A 20,259-nucleotide genomic window follows, 5' to 3' on the forward strand; every position below is an offset into this window, starting at 1 on the left:
TCAGAGTTTTGACTGTGGCATAGACATCCCCATACCTCACTTGATGTCAGTCTTTCTGCTGAAGGTGGGCTCTACAAGTTGGGCATCTCATCTAAGGTCCCTCCCTTTGAGTCCTAAATTTTTGTCACCTCCCAGGTCTCTGGTACACTTTGGAGGGTCCTCCCAGCCTCCTAACTCCCAAGCTTGCCTGTTTCTTTACTTTCTGTTAACTCTCAGGACTTCAGTCTTTTTCCCCATCTGATACCAGATCAAGTTTCACTCTGCCTTAACAACCCCCCACCACTCCAGCACAACTGTCTCCTTAACAGTGTATTGTGATCTTTATATATGGAGAGAAGGTATCATGAGTTAGCACTCAAAGTGCTAATTGTTTCATTATTAAATTGTGGACATGTATTTTAAAACTTTATGTTAGAAAAGATAAATGTGATCATCTTCAAACATCATTTAAGTAAACAGTAGAAATGTTACTAAAACTGCAATCATGAGAGAAACAATAAATTATCTAATTTTGAGGCTGTCCTCAATTGCAGCATTTCACTAAATTGTCTTCATAAATATCAACTCAATAAATTGTTCTTATTTTACACTGTATTACAATGTTTAATAGCATATGACACTGAACATCATGTTCTAGAGAATTTCCATGACTGGAAGAAGAGTCCATTTCTTTAACACTAAAACCCACACTCAAACAGCATAGGGCATAACTTCCTAGATTCTGAAGGGATCCTGGAAAGAACTTGTTGGTCCTCAGCGCCCCCTGCTGGTCCTAAGAATCCCTGTAGGGAAGTTTTTGTGTAAATTCACAATGGACTTCCCTCACTGTGTCTCTGGTACAGTAGTAAATGGCTGTGTCATCCGTTTGCAGACTGTTCATTTTTAGGAAAACTTGACTCTTGGAGGTGTCCCTGTTGATGCTCAGTCGGGATTTGAGAGCTGAATTGTAATCTGTGTTTCCATCCCCCCATATTATTCCCATCCATTCCAGACCCTTTCCTGGAGACTGTCGAACCCAGATTACACCATAGTTTGTTAATGAGAATCCAGAGACAGTGCAGGTGAGGGACAGGGTCTCTGAGGCCTGCACCAGGACAGGTCCTGACTCCTTCAGCTGCACCTGGGACAGGACACCTGGGTACAAGCAACATCATCATTAGTCATTCATGCTATAGATTAAATGCCTGAGTCCCTCGCCTGAATCTGTGAAACACTTACTAATTGGAAATGTCACCAAGCAGAGCAACAGCACCAGGACAGCCATGCTCTGATGAAGGCTCAAGTGAGTAGGAGATGGGGATCCTCACTTAGGCCTGGGCTTTCAGTCTGAGTCTGAGAGCTACTTTGCATTAGGGGAGGTTCTTGAGATGATAAAAAGAAGTGCAGGGCAGAATTTCTAGTTTCTTCTCCATGTGGCTGAGATTACCTTTGTGCTTAGAAAAAAATGGAGTTGAAAACTCAGGAACTTTTCCCTGGTAATGTTTGATTTTCCAATTCAAAATGAAAACAGAAAGTATTAGTTACAATGTGCAGGCCTTGGAAGCAAATAAAAAGGGGTGTGGTATCCACAGGGAGGTTATAGAAGGTGAATCCTTTTTCACACAATACAAGTAGAACAGGTTACCTTATCTTCAATGTACTCTTATATTATTGTAAATTGCACTAGAGGATGTAGGATGGAATTGGGATCCCCCCCCGGAAATTCTTTCTTTTGGATTATTTTCTATTATTATGTTTTTAGAGTTTCATATTCCATTATTCTCTTCAGAACAGCATTAGTGGCACCTCCTTCATCATGTGGCTTGAGAATAACGAGTCAAAACCATAGACTTTAAGGAGCCTTGTGTTGAAATTGATTTTCAAGTTATCTTCACATAAATTGACATCCAAAAATATCAGTAGAATAAGTACATATTTTTGCACTTGTTTTAGTATAAAATATAGAATAATGATTATTCAATTGTGTGCAAAAACTGTACAATTACTACTTAGCAAATAGTCATGAAATTGTTTTCCAACTATATATTTGTATTTTTCATATACGAGGAGTAAACTTTTTTTTTAAAAATCCCTTTCTGTGGACTCACCTTAGTCTCATCATGCCTCAAGAAATAACTTTTAGGGAAGCAGTTCACAAATATTTAATCCAATTTGTTTCAAAGGTTTGTCTGAGAGTAGATCTAAGACATTGATATGGGTCCTTTGTCAGTAGGCTGAGTGAGTTAGCCTTCCTATTTAGGGACACTGTAGTTGGGACCTAGTCTTTGCACCTCTTGATTTATGTCAGTTTCTCTGTATCACTGCACTTTAATATTTCTCTGTTTGCCTCTTGTTTCAGCTTGTAACACATAAAAACATGTTCTGAATATGATTATGCATTAGTGAGTGAAGGGAAGATCGGCTGTTCTTAACAATTCATAAAAATCAGTAGACTGACACCAGGTTGTTATGTTAACTGAACTAAAGGTAAGCCAGAGATCACTGAGTGATTATACAAAGAGGAGCCGAGGGCAGGCATGAACATGAAGAACCTTGTGTTGATCACCATAGAGAGTAAGAGACTGGAGAGCTTCTCCTCATGCCTTGGTAATGGGAACACCAAGGAAGAGAAGTATAGAGTTACCATAATCTGTTTGCTTGGACTCCAAGAATTTGGATCTATTACTTGGCCTTGGAGTCCCCACATTTTGTTTTTCTTTTTTCTTTTTTTGGTTCTTTTTTTTTTTTTTCGGAGCTGGGGACCGAACCCAGGGCCTTGCGCTTCCTAGGCAAGCGCTCTACCACTGAGCTAAATCCCCAACCCCACATTTTGTTTTTCTTATTCCCTTGTGCATAATCTTTGTACTGTGAGCAGCTGTGGTGCAGACCAGTCACATTAGAGAGAAAGCCATCCATTTAATGGTCATTAACAGTATTAGTGCTGTGTTCTTCTTGTTCAGATACTCTGAGGATTAGGAGGATATTTTTCAGACATTATTCTCGGTTTCATTATAACCGGTTTCATCTCCGGTTTTCTGATATTTTCATTGTGGTTACAAAAATTTGGAAAGGAGTATCATAGAAATAAATGCACCATTCTATACTATATTGGAGAATGTGATATACGTCCATTTATTTATGTGTTTTTGTCTTTAGTTACTTCAGATATAATCTGTGTCCCTATTCTGTCCCATAATGCTGTTTTTAGATAAACCTCTCTACAATAAAATTACTAGGAAAAAGTCAATAGCAAAAGCATGAATTCATGATAAATCCACACATCATTTGTCTTATATTTCAGAGGTAGATCCTTACTAATGTCTTTCTTCAATCATTTGCTTACTTATATATATTTCAGAGGTGGATACTCAATTGGTCATGTTGCTCGGATAATACCATACTGTCCATTTTCGTGATGACTAGGATTTTATCAACACAGTCATCAGCGAAGAAGGTACCTAAATGGAAAAAAAAACAAACGAAACAAACAAACAAATAATAACAGCAATAACAAAAACAACACATCCATCAGATGGTCTACCGGCAAATCTGTGGAGGTATTCTTTTAAATATTGACAATAAGTGGTATCCCAGGTAGATAAGGTTGGTGCCATCCATGGTTCTGCATTCCTGAGTTGTCTTAGAAAGGATGTAGAACCACCATGGAGACATAGCTGGTCAGATGAGTTTGTTCATGGTTTCTGATTCATTCCCACTTTTAAGTTCTTTCCTTGACTTCATGTTCTGATTTTCTTCTGTGATGTTTTGTAAGAGTTAAGATGGCACAAACACTTTCCTTCCCATGTTGCTTTTGGCCATAATGTTGATCACATAAAAAATAACAAACTAGGACAATTGAAATTTTTCTGATGGAAAGAGAGGTGTAGGGGATTGGGCATCCTGCACAACTGTAACCACAGTGACACACACACAGTCACATTGAGGATACATGAATACATTATAATACACACACAGCATCACATTCACAGACAGAAATACATATTCATAGGCAGGGGGCATGGCTTTCTTAAATCCTTTCTTTAGACAGGGTTACTGTCATTGGTCTGGGCTTACTCTGTAGACCAAGCTGGTATAAAACTTTCAGATATTGATTGTTCTGCAATTTTCCCCCTATTGACTGAATTACAGTTGTGCACCACTATTCATGACCATCACATGGAGTGCTTTTAAAAATTAATTAAGAAAATAAAATGAATTAAAAATAAATTTAAGCATATTTTATACAGTACATTCTGATCATTATTTTTGCTTTCTTCATCCCTCTCCGAATCCTTCCTCTCCCCAAACTTGCTCAATTACATAACCTACAGTCTTTTATGAATATCCAAGGACTGTTCTCATGGCATTCATTCATATTGACAAAGAGATTTAAAAATCTGTAATTGTCAGTACATTTTCACATTTAAAATTCATTATATAATGTATATAATTATGTTATAGATTACAATATTTATTAGTATATACAAGGTGTCATAATACAATCTAAATCTGAATATTACTTAGGTGTACAGCACCTGCTTCTAGAATGAGTATCTGAGTTGACTTTCAGCACTTAGCTGAGAAGCTTGTGGGATGTTTATCACATGATCTGAACTCTTGCGATCCATTACGGCTTTGTGTCATGTCAACCGCTTTATATGTGTGCTTCCTAACCTAGAGACTGCCATTCCCTTTCATGCCATGAGATCATTTCATTTAAGTCTATGAATGTGAAAAATGGGCTGATCTCTTGAATGAAATAGAGGTCTCATCTTTAACAGGAAATAGTGATTTTTCTAAATTTATATTTATTAATTAAAATGAGGGATGCATTTTTGCAACCTTACCATTTGAATGTGTGTATGTGTGTATCTTATCTGTCTCAGTCAGTTGCTGGTAGAGCATTTCAGAGGTTAGCCATGTAGCCATGTTAGGCTCCAGTCTGCAAGCACAACGTAAAATCCATGATAGTCTCAGGGTTTGGTGCTAGCCCACAGGATATATCCCAAAGTGGACTGGTGTTTGGTTGACCATTCCTTCAGTTTCTGCTCCATTTTTTCCCTGTATTTCTTTTAGACAGGAACAATTTTGGGTAAGTAATTTGGAGGATGGGGACAATTGCACAGGCTGTAACTCTCTGTGATTCAGAGCTCTGTGTACTCTCAGCACCCTCTGCTCATCCTGGGAGCTGTACAGAAGGTTCATATTTGAGCTCTCCTTTACATTTGCTCAGTAATACACGAAAGTGTCCTCAGACCTTAGACTGCTCAGTTGCAGGTACAGGGTGTTTTTGGCATTGTCTCTGGAGATGATGAATCGACCCTTCACAGTGTCTGCATAGGAGATGTAACCACTATGACTATTAATATATGCAAGACACTACAGCCCCTTCTCTGGAGTCTGGTGAACCCAGTGCATGCCATAGATACTGAAAATGAATCCAGGATCTGAACAGGAGAGTTTCAGGGAACTTTCAGGCTTCACTAAGCCTCCCCAGACTCCACCAGCAGCAATTCACCTGCAAACAGAGAATTCTGGTCAGAAAACTGTCATTAAAACACCTAAACACACAAAACATTTTTTCTATTTCTAATATGCACTCAATGGAGAGAATCTTATCTCTATATATTACTTGTTAAAATAAGCACAAGGAAAACTAAACTGATGCTGAAGTTCATGGTGCTTGGTCTGTGCAGTGCTGATAACTGAATAATGACCTAGGAATCCAGGGTTTGATCTCTCTGTCAGAGCTGCAGGCAGGATCATTGCACAACTGTTTTTCATGGGCACAGAAAACACTTACTTGAATGTCATCATGCTATAGCATGTTCTGGCATTGGAAGTGGGCTGAACCAAGTGATCATCACAGATATATGACATCAAAGTCACTGATTTCAGTTAGAGAGCTTGACCAATTATGGTAGTTGCATATTCACATATATTTTTGGTTAATAATTCACAATATTACATCTAGTTCCCTTTTATGGATATTTTCAGAATGTGCTATGTTTCCAAATATCATGATCCTTACTATAAATGTATAATTAAATAGAATCACACATAGCAGTGTTTCTTGGTAAGAGCTCAATCTTTTTTCACTGTCTGGGCAGGATACGGCTTTTCCTTAATTCGGCTTTGGTAGAGAATCACATCTAGGAGGATTTCGTAGCACAACTCAGTCTCTGTGACATCTACACTTGGGAGTTTCTTGGATTTTATTTATTCATTATAGAATGTTGTCCTCAATTCTTTGTCATATTGTTTGACATAATATTTCCAGTTCCGTTTAAATATTTCCAAGGCTCAGAGAACACGAGGCAAGAGGAGCTGGAGAGAATGTAAGAAGCAAGAGCCATAGCTCCAGACACATATGTAGCAGAGGATTTCCTTATCTGACATCAATGGGAGGGGAGGCATTTGGTCTTCTGTTGGTGTGATGCCCCAGCATAGGGTGATGTTAGAGCAGTTAGGAAGGAATGGGTGAGTGGGTAAAGGAGCACACTCATAGAGGTAAATGGCAGGGGTAGAGGAAAGATGTAGTGCAGGTTTTATGGAGGTGTAATTGGGAAGGGGTATATAATTTGAGAAGTAAATGAATAAAATGATTAATTAAAATAAATGTCCTCTATATGGGACATGTAGACTTAACTCTGTGCTTCAAGTTCTTATCTCATAAACACAAGGACTTGTGTTTAGTTTTCCAGTCATACAAAAGGAGGCAGATTTTGTAGTCAGCCATTAAGCCCACATCTGAGATGTGGAGAAAATCTGTTTTTTGAGACTTTCTGATAAACCAGTCTAGCAAGATGGTGAGGTGACATCCAGGCCCATGGAGGGAATTTATTTGAAAATTATTGTGTAGATTGATAGAATATATCTCATTATATCACACACATTCACACATTCACAAAGACACACAGTCACACTCACACGGGGTGGAGAGAGAGAGAGAGAGAGAGAGAGAGAGAGAGAGAGAGAGAGAGAGAGAGCACAATAAGAAATGCAGAAGCAGGGGGAGATATGGAGAAAGAAAACTGATTGACAAAGAGACAGAGAGTCAAATAAACACATAGACGTATAGAATTGAAGACCCAGAATTGAACTCACATACCTATGGTCACTTGGTTTTTGACAAAGGAGCAAAAATCATCCAGTAGAAGAAATACAAAATTTGCAACAAATTGTGCTGGGTCAACTGGTGGTTAGCATGTAGAAGAATGCAAATTGATCCATTCTAATCACCTTGTACAAAGCTGAAGTCCAAGTGGATTAAAGACATCCACATAAAATGAGATACACTGAAACTAATAAAAGACAAAGTAGGGAGGAGCCTCAAACACATGAGCACAGTGGAAAATTTCCTGAACAGAACACAAATGGTTTAGGCTCTAAGATCAAGAATCAACAAATGAGACCTCATAACATTGGAAAAATTCTGAGGAATGCTGAATGGCTATAGAGCATCTACAGAACTGATGAACATCCTTAGTCATCAGGGAAATGCAAAACAACCCTAGATTCCACATCACACCACTCAGAATGGCTAAGATAAAAAAAAACTCAGGTGACAATAGATGGTGGTGAGGATGTGGAGAAAAAGGAACACTCTTCCATTTTTGATGGGATTGCAATCTGGTACAACCAGTCTGGAAATCAGTCTGATAGTTTCTCAGAATATTGGACATAGTACTACTCGAGGACATCACTATACCTCTCCTGGGCATATACCCAAAAGATGCTCTAACATATAACAAGGACATATGCTCCTCTATGTTCATAGTAGCCTTATTTATAGTTGCTGGTATCTGCACAGAACCCAGATGTCCTTCAAGAGGAATGGATACAGAAAATGTGGTACATCTACACAATGGGGAACATGTCAGTTACTAAAAAAAATGACTTCATGAAATTCTTAGGCAAATGGATGGAACTAGAAAATATCCTGAGTGAGGTAACCCAATCACAGGAAAAAAAAAAACACATGGCACGGCTAATTGGATACTAGCCTCCAGGATTTTCTGAACATGCTGGAACTGTCTGTTACTTAGATCTCTGTGCACTTTCATCAGCAGCTTCTGGTACAAAGTGATATTCAGGAGGTTTGTGTTTGACATCAGAGTATGATTCGCCCACTGTGTCTCTTGCACAGTAATACATGACTGTGTTCTCTGACCTCAGACTGCTCATTTGCAGGTACAGTATGTTCTTGGCATTGTCTCTGGAGATGCTGAATCGGCCCTTCACTGTGTCTGCGTGATAGATGCTAACTGCCATGTTTCTAATGGATGCTACCCACTGCAGGCCCTTCTCTGGAGCTGGCGAACCCCCAGTTCATGCAGCAGTTACTAAATGTGGATCCACAGGTGCATTTCAGTGATCTTCTAGGCTGCACTAAGCCTGGGCCAGACTCCCAAAAGCTTCATCTCACACTGAATACCTGCAAAAAGAGAATTCTTGTCAGAAATCTGTCACTAACAGTACAAAAGAGAAATAAAAGAAATTTTCAATTTCTCATGTGCACAAAAGAGACATAATATCATTCCTATAAATTACCTTTAAAATAAGCACAAAACGCCCTAACTTAGGCTAATGTGCATGGTGAGTGGTCTGTGTTCAGTGCTGATCCTTGGATAGGAGGGCCTAGGAATCCAGGGCTGCACTCCTCTGTCAGAGTTGCAGGGTCAGGGCAGAGCTCTTTTTCAAGGGCACAGAGAAGCATTATTTGCATATCTTCCTGCAATAGCATGCTCTGGAATCTAACCTTTGCTGAAGACAGTGCTCATAGCAGGTATAAGACATCAAAGACACTGATGTCAGTTACAGAGATTGACAGTGTATGGTAGTTAGGTACTTATATTTTTTCTTTTTATTAAGGATCCACACTACTTCATTTTGTTCCCCTTTGTGCATGTGCATAGAATATGTTTTGTTTCCATATTATCATGATTCCTTGGTATCAGTGAGTAATTTAATATCATCAAACATAATTGTGCTTCTAGATAACAACTCAGTCTTTGTGACTGTCTGGGATGGATATGAATTTTCTATAATGTGGCTCTTAGTCATGGTCACACTTACAAGATTATTGTAGCAGAACTCATTCTCTGTAACAAGAACACTTGGGAACTTTCTGAATTCAAATTATTCATGAAAGAATGCGATCTTCAGAACTTATTCAGGCACCCAAGACCTTCTATACCTCCATCTGCTTGCCATATAGAATTTGCTCTGGAGATACATATCTATTGGCAGCAAATTGTTTTTGTTTCTTTTTGCATTCTGAAATTCACCATTTATTTCTCTTAGGTTCACCCCCCATCACCCTCTTTTCCTATCATTACATTAGATAAAATGTGACTATTTTTATGTTGTGTTTGATTAGTTTTCCTTTTCTCAAATTAATATGATTAGTATAATCAGAGTGTTTAATTAAATTTTATGTTGAATTTTTCCTATTTAATCAGTTCTCTGGTTTCCCTCCTCCACTACCACATTTTTTTCACAACACCTTAGTTTTCCTTTCCCATCACCAATATTCCTTTGGCTTCGGTTTTCCCTGTCCTACATTTAGGATGTATCCCTTCCTAGGGATTTCATTGTAGTTGCAAAAGCTACAAAACAGAAACCAGAGCTGCTCACACACAATGATGATTTGGTAAATGAGAAAAACAGGCAGTGTTTGTACTTTCAAGTATTTGTCATATTGTTTGACATACCATATTTCAGTTACATTTAATCATATATATATATGTAGAGTAAGAAATTCAAAAAAAATAGAGAAAAAATAATGACTCCTAAATGGCTGAATGTTTTAAAGACACTAATTTCCCCAAAGAAAGTGTTAAAGATTATGCTGCAAAATATAATATGAATGGATAGGCAAGAGAACCTTTAGTAAAAGGTGATGGACTTTTGTTTTTACTAATGTTAAGGTAAAGCTTCTTATGTTGATAGTAAATCCAGCATTGTAGTTGCACACACACACACACACACACACACACACACACACACACCTACACACACAGAGAGAGAGAGAGAGAGAGAGAGAGAGAGAGAGAGAGAGAGAGAGAGAGATGGAGAGATGTTGTCTGAGAAAAGAGGCACAGAGACCTGAGGTGGTAAATGGTGTTTATGGAAATGCCAAAGGAACAATAATGTTTAGCAACATCACTGCAGTCACTAGATGGTCTCCTGTAGGCATCTGGGGACATCTGTTAGGCATTGGGGCATTTCATATGTAGATCAACCAATGGAAAAGGTGTAGGTTGTACCTGGGTTCATGGCTTGTTTTGGAGAACAGGACAGCGACCAGGGGCAAGTGCAAATTCACACCCTGGACTTTCTGGCCACATTGGGCAACTGAGGGTCTCCTGGCTGGTGAAAACATAATTATATAGAATCTTTACAGCGAAGGGCTGAAGAAGATGCACAGAATGTTGGGGCCATGGCAAGTGTGTCAAGATTGCTGGGAGATAAAATCCCAAAGGCATTCTTTGTAAGTTGTTTCCTGGCTAAATGGGACAAGTGGAGGGATCTTGACAGTCTGTGTGTGATCTCAGTAGTCCTGAATAAAGATGAGTCAGGTCAGAAATATAAAATACTGGATGAACAGATGATTGAGATTTGGGTATCTGCTATTTGTAAGAGCTCTGAAAAAGGCATGGATATTGACTTGTTCTTCCAGGAATATGAGGCAGTTGTAGGATTCCTGGTGGGGAAGATGAAAACCATCATAACTTTTTTGTTTGAAATATATATGTTCAAATCTTTTAACTGTCAGTTTCTGAGTATCTGCTGAGTTTCAAGGGAGTATGATGTCAAGATTTTATATATAGTGTATCCCAATCCTTGAAGACACTGACCTCGTGAAAGCAAAGTTAGAAGACAATTATTCCTAAATTTAGAAACAGAAAGATAAGGAATATCTGCTAACATATGAAAAATTTAGTCAACCTCTTTCCAAGGTCAGGGAATTGGCCAGGAGAAATCATCCAGAAAGCAAGAAGACTGTCCATACCTATGACACAAACAGGCTCACATTACCCTATAAAGAAATATTTATTGGAACTTCAGGGAAGCAATGAATGATTTTCTGCCTTACAGTAAAATGGTTTCATGGGGTTCATCAATCTAACAACTCAATACAACACATAATAAAATGTAGACATTTTTGAATGCCCAAAATAACTCATTACATTATTTTTTTAACAATCCAACTGAGGTATCTATTGTCCACTGGTTTACTCAGGGACTAGTTTCATGCTGATAACATGTAGGAGAAGGACCATAGATGTGTGCCAACTACACACACTATTCAGTGTGTATGTCTTCATGTGACATCACAATTCAGGCCTTCCATTAGACCACAGAGTAGTGAGAGACTGTACAACTGTGATATCAGGAAGTAAACACAGAAACGCAAACATGTATTTGAAATGAAAATGTTATTTTCTATCTTCTCTATACACCCAGGCATGAGATTGCTGGGTCCTGTGTTCTTAATTTATAAATCAGTGGGATCCTCCACTTTATGAATCAGTACTGCACAGAATCATGCTCATGTTGGTAAGGAACAGGGCCCTCATTTTCTCCAATCATGCAATACTTCTCACTCTTTTTTCTTTTCTTTTTTTTTATAAATTTATTTATTATATATACTATAGCTGTCTTCAGATACACCAGAAGAGGGCATCAGATCTCCTTACAGATGATTGTGAGCCACCATGTGGTTGCTGGGAATTGAACTCATGACCTCTGGAAGAGCAGTCGGGTGCTCTTAACTGCTGAGCCATCTCTCCAGCCCCCTCATTCTTTTTTCTTAAATTGCTCTCATTGCATTTGTTATCAGCAATTTTTCATTTAGAAGTTAATTTTCATTGGTCAAGTTGTGATTGGAGATGTTGCCTTTCTGAAACCTCTTCTGTCACATGTACTGACCAAAAAGAAGGACCCCATTTAGAGGACAGAGGGCAGAATTTTGCCGAAGAGAACATTATGCCTCTCCATTATGTGATTTTTATCCTGGAGAATAATGGTGGTATCAGGAACAGGTTTAGCTTCCAGCAGAGATGTCATCTGCAAGTGACAGGGTACATCTGTTGCCATGGCAATGGCCATACATTCCCAGCATACATTTGATTCAGCTCCCACCTTTATCTGGGAGCAGTTACATCACAGTTTAAGTAAAAAATCAGACACTTCCTACCACCTTCTTCTCCTCCCCCACCCAATTCCCTTTTGTCTCCATTGTCAGCTATAAACCTCTTCCATCTGGGAATGTATTGGCCTGGCCTGGTCTGTCTGGACGTGAGCCATGATTGATATCCAGAGTGTTTGTACCACTTTGCAATTCCACCAACAATGTAAGAGTGTTCCTCTTTTTCTACATTCTTGCCAGCATCTGCTGTCTCCTGAGTTTTTATCTTAGGCATTCTGACTGGTGTGAGGTGGATTCTCAGGGTTGTTTTCATTTGAATTTCCCTGATGGCTGAGGATGTTGAACCTTTTTTAATGTGCTTCTAAACCATTCGATATTCCTCAGTTGATAATTCTTGATTTAGAGCTGAACACCATTATTTTAAGAGGGTTTACTTGATTCTCTGAAGTCTAATTTCATATCACCATCATATCAAGTGAAACACAAGCAAACTGACCTGAGATAAAGCGATCATAGATTGGACAATGTAGAATAAGAAGACTAGTCAGGTAGTTGGGAAAAATTATTTCAATAAGAATATATATGTGTGTTGGTCACAGTCAGTTGCAGCATATTATATATCTAATATATGGATTGTAGATCCTATGATTTAGCAATCACAATGATATCTGTGTCATCATTAAATTGTGGAGATGTGTTTGAAAACCTCATTTTAGGGAAGATGAATACAATTAATTTCAAACATTTTTATGTAAACAGTAAAAATGTTACTTAAAGAGTGATCCTGTGAGAAAATCTATTCTAAAATCACCTATTTATTCTCACGCGCACAATTTTTATTGAGTTTCTTTATTAATATCAGCTCAATAACTTCTTCTCATTAAATAATTTTTACTATAGAATCATTTAAATATTCATCCAGAGTTAACAAATAAGATCTGAAATAGTATATGACACTGAAGTAAAGGCTCTAGAGAATTTCCATGGTAGAAGAAGTGTCCACATTTCTAACATTAAAACACATACACATACAAAATAGATTAACACTTCCTAGAGTCTGAAGTGATCCTGAAAAGTCCTCCTTGATCTTCACTGCCCTCTACTGGTCTTTACCATCCATGTAGAGAAGTTTTGTGTAAGTTCACAATGGACTTCCCTCACTGTGTTTCTGTTACAATAGTAAATGCCTGTGTCTTCAGTTTGCAGACTGTTCATTGTTAAGAAAACTTGGCTCTTGGAGGTGTCCCTGCTGATGCTCAGTCGGGGTTTGAGAGCTGAATTGTAATCTGTGTTTCCACCACTCCAGATTACTCCCATCCACTCCAGACCCTTTCCTGGAGGCTGTCGAACCCAGTGTACATTATAGCTGGTTAATGAGAACCCAGAGACAGTGCAGGTGAGGGACAGGGTCTGTGAGGGTTGCACAAGGCCAGGTCCTGACTCCTTCAGCTGCACCTGGGACAGGACACCTGGGGACAAGCAACATCACCATTAGTCATTCATGCTATAGATTAAATGCCTCAGTGCCTCTTCTGAAACTCTGAAACACTTACAGCTTGGAAATGTCACCAGGCATAGCAACAGCACCAGGACATCCATGCTGTGATGGAGGCTCTAGTGAGAAGGAGATGTGGCTCCTCAGCTAGGCCTGTGCTTTCAGTCTGGGCCTGAAGGCTACTTTGCATTTTGGGAGGTTCCTGACTAGATAAAAGGAAGTGCAGGTCAAAATTTCTAGTTTCCCCTCCATGTGGCTGAGATTACCTTTGTGCTTAGAAGAATTGGAGCTGAAAACTCAGGAACTTTTCCCTGGTAATGTTTGGATTTCCAATTCCAAATAAAAAACAGAAAGTAGTAGTCACATTGTGCAGGCCTTGGAGGCAAAAAGAGAAAAGGAGGGGGGGATAGAATGGTGAATCCTTTTTCATGCAATACAAGAAGAACCAGTTACCTTATTTTCAATGCAATTGTGTATCATTGGAAATTGCAGAAAAGGATGTAGGATTGAATTGGGGATCATTTATTCCCCAAGAAATTCTTTCTCTTGGATTCTTTTCTATTATTATCGTTTTAGATTTTTATATTTCATTATTCCCTTCAGAATAGCAGAAACAACTGCTTCACCAGGTGGTTTGAGACTAAAGATGCAAAACTGTAGACTTTAAATAGCCTTGTATTGCTATTGATTTTCAAATTATCTTCATATAAATTGACAACCATAAATATCAGTAGGATAAGTACATATCACTTTCATTTGTTTTAGTATAAAATATAGAAACAATGATTATTCAATTGTGTGCAAAAAACTGTACAATTATTACTTAGCAAATAGTCATGAAATTTTTTCCAACTATATATTTATACTTTTAATATATGAGGAATCAACTGTTATAAAAAACACTTTCTGTGGACTCACCTTATTCTCATCACACCTCAAGAAATAACTTTTAAGGAAGCAGTTAACAAATATTTAGTCCATTTTTTTCAAGGGTTTATCTGAGAGTAGATCCAAGAGACTGATGTGGGTCCTATGTCAGTAGGCAGAGTGACATACCCTTCCTTTTAGGGACACTGTAGTGGGGATCTAGTCTTTGCACTTCTTGATTTATGTCAGTTTCTCTGTATCAATTTACTTTTATATCTCTATGTCTCTTGTTGCACATAAATAATGTGTTCTAAATATGATTATTCATTGGTGAGTGAAGGGAACGTCAGTTGTTCGTAACAATTCATAAAAATTAGTAGACTCACAGCAGGTTGTTATTTTAACTGAAGTAAAAGGTAAGCCAGAGATTAGTGAGTGATGAGACCAAGTGGAGCAGAGGGCAGGCATGAATATGAGGAACCTTGTGCATTGAGGTATTGATCACCATAGAAAGTAAGAGACTGGAGAGCTTCTCCTCATGCCTTGGTAATGGAAACACCACGGAAGAGAAGTACAGAGGTATCACAATCTGTTTCCTAGGACTCTGAGAATATGAATCTATTACTTGAACTTGGAATCCACACATTTTGTTTTTCTTATTTCTTTGTGCATAATATTTGTACTGGGGCAGCTGTGGTGCAGATCATTCACAGTAGGAAGAAAGCCATGCATTTAATTGTCTGTGTTACTCTTGTTCTGATACTCTGAGGGTTAGGTGGATATTTTTCAGACATCATTCTCAGTTTGTCTCATCTTGTGTTTGTCTGACATTTTCATTGTGGTTAAAAATTTTGGAAAGGAAGATCATAGAAATAAATGCACGTTTCTATTCTATATTGGGGAATGTGGTCTAAGTCCACTTAGTCATGTGTTTTTGTCTTTGGTTACTTCAGAGATGATCTGTGTCCCTGTTCTGTCTCATAATTATGCTTTTCCATAAATCTCTGTGCAGTAAAGTTACTACGTAAAAGTCATTAGGAAAAGCATGTGTTCATGATAAATCCACACATTATTTACAATTATCTTAAATTCCAGAAACAGATCCTTACTAATGTCTTTCTTCAGTCATTTGTTTACTTCTATATAGCTCACAGGTGGATACCCACTTAATTGGTCATGTTGCTAGGACAATACCAGACTGTCCATTTATGTGGTGGCTAGGATAGGTATCTTCAAATAATGACAATATGTGATATCCCAGGCAGATGTGGATGGTGCCATCCGTGGATCTCCATTCCTCAGTTGTCTTAGAAAGAATGTAGAATCACAATGGAGACACAGCTGGTCAGATGAGTTTCTTCATGGTTTCTGATTCATTCCCAATTTCAAGTTCTTTCCTTGACTTCATTTCCTGATTTTCCTCTGTGATGTTTTCTAAGAATTAATTGGCAGAAACTCTTTCCTTCTCATGTTGCTTTCGGTTATAATGTTGATCACATAAAAAGCTTACAAACAAGGACAATTGAAATACTTCTGATGGAAAGATGGGTATAGGGGATTTGACATTCTGCCCAACTGCAACCACAGTGACACAGTCACAATTACAGATACAGGAATACATTACAACACACACACATACACACACACACACACACACACACACACACACACACACACAGCATCACATTCACAGACAGAAATACATATTCATAGGCAGAGGGCATGGCTTTCTTAAATCTTCTGTTTAGACAGTGTTCCTGTCATTGGTCTGGGCTCACTCTGTAGACCAAGCTGGTGTTAAACTACCAGATATTGATTTTTTCCTGCAATTTTCTCCCTATTGACTGAATTAAGGTGCGCACCACTATTCCTGACCATCACATGTAGGTACTTTTAAAAATTAATTATGAAAATAAAATGAATTAAAAATAAATTTAAGCATACCTTTTTATACAATACATTCTGATCATTGTTTTTGCTTTCTTCATCTCTCCCTGAACCCTTCCTCTCTTCAAACTTGCTAAATTCCATAACCTACAGCCCTTTATGAGTATTCAAAGGATTGGTCTCATGGCATTCATTCATATTGAAAAAGAGAGATTTAAAATCTGTAATCATCATTACATATTCACTTTTAAATATCATTATATAGTGTATATATTTGTGTTATAGGTTATAATATTTATTAGTATGTACAAGGTGTAGTGATAAAATCTAAGGCTGAAGATTACTCAGGTGCACAGTACCTGCTCCTAGAATGAGTATCTCAGTTGACCTTCAGCACTTAGCTGAGAAGCAGGTGGGATGGTCTATCAAATTATCTGAACTCTTGTGATCCATTGTGGGTTTGTTTCATCTCAACCACTTTATATCTGTGCTACCTAATCTAGGGACAGTTATTCCCTCTCTTGCCATGAGGTCAAATCATTTAAGTCCATGAATGTGAAAAGCTGGCTGATCTCTTGGCTAAAACAGAAGCCTCATTTTTAAAAGGGAGTGATGATTTTTCTAAAGTTATATTATTAATTAAAATGAAGGATGCATTTTTGTAACATTACCATGTGAATTAAGGTCTTACCAATACTACACAAGAGATCCACCATTGGCCTAACTCCCAGTACTGAATGAGAAATCAAACAGAGGGCACTTTGTCCTTCAGACTAATGTGTTTTTGAGCAGCTCTGTTTTTAGGCTTTACCATCTATGATTACTTTTGCTTCTTCTGGAACTGATTCTGGTCACATCATCGAATCACCACTGCCCTGTGTGATGATCTCTTTTTTGTTCATGTCAGAGCACATCTTAAATTTGAAATCAAGTATAATGGATCTGTTAAAATATCCGTGGAAAAGTTCTTGTCGATCAAGTAATATTGCTTGGGATCTTTTCTTTGAACTTAGTTCTCCATGCCTACACAAAGAGTTGGGTGAGGCAGACAACCAGTTATCCAATCCATGACATGTGAGGACAGAGTAATCACCGGAGTTTGTTGTCCAACCATTCTAGTATGTTTGTGACATTTCAGGCTCAGTGATAGAACTTGTCTTAAAAATCTATGCTGCAGATGGATAGAGTGTACACAAATACCCATATACACATACACATACACACAGAGGGAAAGGGAAGCTATGAAAGAGAGATAATATAATAAAGTATTATGAAAATGTATACCACAATTGAAAATATGTATTTCAATAAGCTTTTGGATACTTAAAGGAATACTACACAGTATATGTGTAGAGTGAATCCAGAAATAAAGGAGCCCATTCGCTAATGCTTCTCTGAACCTGTAACTCTGTAATGCAGACCTCTGCTGTTGTAGTTTGCCTTGCAGTTATCTAGATTTTGATGCTAATTCTACTGCCTCAAGGATGGCTGCCTAGTCACTATTCAGGACTCAGGTGATTTCATCAGAAAGCCTTCAAGGGTTTGGCATACATGATGCAAGTACTATTACTATTATTGTATGTTTCCCACCCCAGTGTCTTCCCTGGATCCTGGAGGAACCAGACCATGCCATGTGGGGCAGTGCACTGTGACACAAGACAGAAAACCTGGTAAGGTTGAGTGGATTCAGGCACTCCAACACTTATCATAATTGAGGATTGTTAGGCATTAAAATCTACTCCTGACCTGGATCCTGTTTTGGAACAGATGACCACTACACCCCATGGAGAGGAATGAAACAATCAATCACATTGGGACAATATCGGAAGTCCTTCCACAAGATGATGAGGCATCCAAAACATCTGAGACCAAGCCACCGAAATCATCTGCTTTAAGATCCCAATCCACACCAAGATGTTTATAAGAACCTATCTTCAAAGAAGAAAGTGTACTAATTATTTCACCAAAGATTGTTTGAGAATGTCAGGCTTATCCAGCTGTACCACTCGAGGGAAGAATATTGTCTCCTGAAGCCTTTGTTTCTAGAAGCTGCTCAAGCCTACTGCAGCCACTTCCTGCTCAGTGGAGTTGGCGTTGGCTCTTAGCTGCCCACTGCATTCTGCTGCCTGGCAGTGGTGGCTGCAGTAGAGCCACTCTTTGCCTGCTGTAGCTGAACCAGAGCTCTGAAGATCACTGTTGATCACATAGGTATGCAGAGACCCAATGTCACCCTTGAAGGTGAAAGCAGATGCTGCACAGCAGAGTTTCAGGGTACCCTAAACCTCCTCTAGACTCCTCTGACTGCAATTCACACTGATATCTGCAAACACACAGAATGCTGGTCAGAAAAAGCAATTTTTATCTTTTTCCTGTCACCGCGACTCAGAATCTCATCTCCATCAAGTATGTTTAAATAACTATGAAATAAATACAGAAAAAACCAAGCAGAGCCCCCAGTCTCAGAGAATAATCTGTGTTCAGTGCTGGTCAGTGAATGTCAAGAATTGGATGTCAAGAGTTGGCTATTGAGGGCTGGGATCCTCTCCTTGAGCTGCAGGGTCAGGGCAGGGTTGGCTTTCATGGGCTCAGGGAGGTGATATTTACCTGTCCTCTTGCTATTGCTATTGCAAGTTCTACACTTGGACACTTGGCAGGAATCAGTGCTCAGAGAAGATATAAGATATCAAATACAATGATGACAGTTACAGATTTTAACATAGTATTGCAGTTTCATATTCACATTTTCTTTGTTAAGCATTCAACACACTGCATTTCCTTTTCTCTTGAGCATTTTCATAGAACTTGCTTTTGTACATATTCTATCTCCTTAATATGAAAGGGAAATAAAAAAACTGTAACACAGTTGTGTTTCTGTATAGGAAATCAGTCTTTCCTTTTGTCTTGTCTGGACATGACTCCTCCTTGATATTCTTGCACAAATTCATACCTCTCTTGGGAGGGTAACAAAATTCCTTCTCTATGAGGTAAACCCTTGGGATATTTCTTCATTTTACATTTTTACAAGAGAACACTGTCCTCAGGCCTTATAAAGTCTTTCAAATTACACTTTCTAAGTCAATGTCTTTCAATATCTCCATGTTTGCTATTCAGAAATATTTCTATTTGTAGCAAAGTGACTTGCTTTTCATCCAGAAATTCTTCATATGATCCCTGTAACTTCACCATTCTCTTTGTCCCTTGTTATACAAGTCAAGTGCTGCTTGCCTTCATGTTGTATTAATCCAGTTTTCATTTTTCCCCATTAGAATAAATTAGCAAAACTGGGTTTGTATATTAACTCAATATGACCTTGAATTTATTTAAACAGTTTTGTTTTCCCCTTCCAATCTTAACTCCTTCACCACAGCCCACTTGTGTGCACTGGTCACAGTATTCCCCTGCCTTTGGTTTTCTTTGTTCCTGTCTTAAGATGCCATTCCTTTCTAGGCAACATGGTGCTGAAAGATCCAAGAGTTCTACATCTTGATTTGAAGGCAGCCAGGAACAGACAATCTTTTGCAGACAACATGGAGGGGCTCTCTTCTATAGTAGGCAGAACTTGAGCATAGGACTTCACCCCTCTTTCTCCCCCCACATAGTGATGTACTTTTTCAGCAAGGCCATAGTTACTCCAACAAGTCCAAACCTCCTAATCGTGTCACTTCCTATGGACCAATCATATTCAAACCACAAGAAACCTCAATAACTCATTACACATGCTCTTGTTAAAAAATTAAATCCTTAAGAATTAGAAATCTAAATGTTATTTCTGTTATATTTCAGTTCCAACCCACTTCCCATTCATTGTTTTTCACCAACAAATTGACCTTCAGTCTGGTCCTTTGTAACATGGCAGTGGATGATTTACATTTAA

General features: G+C 38.4%; 2 gene segments (V, D, J or C); both read right to left on the reverse strand.

The window, feature by feature from the left end:
* Window positions 1-772: 772 nt before the first annotated feature.
* Window positions 773-1,272, reverse strand: Ighl3 (immunoglobulin heavy chain like 3). The segment is given in 2 exon segments: window positions 773-1,134; window positions 1,219-1,272. Coding segments are annotated over 2 exon segments (408 nt in total).
* Window positions 1,273-11,934: 10,662 nt separating this feature from the next.
* On the reverse strand, window positions 11,935-13,738 carry Ighl6 (immunoglobulin heavy chain like 6). The segment is given in 3 exon segments: window positions 11,935-12,135; window positions 13,250-13,605; window positions 13,690-13,738. Coding segments are annotated over 3 exon segments (603 nt in total).
* Between the last annotated feature and the right edge of the window lie 6,521 nt (window positions 13,739-20,259).

This window comes from Rattus norvegicus, chromosome 6 (assembly GCF_036323735.1).
Source record: "Rattus norvegicus strain BN/NHsdMcwi chromosome 6, GRCr8, whole genome shotgun sequence".
In the NCBI taxonomy this organism is placed as follows: Eukaryota; Metazoa; Chordata; class Mammalia; order Rodentia; family Muridae; genus Rattus; species Rattus norvegicus.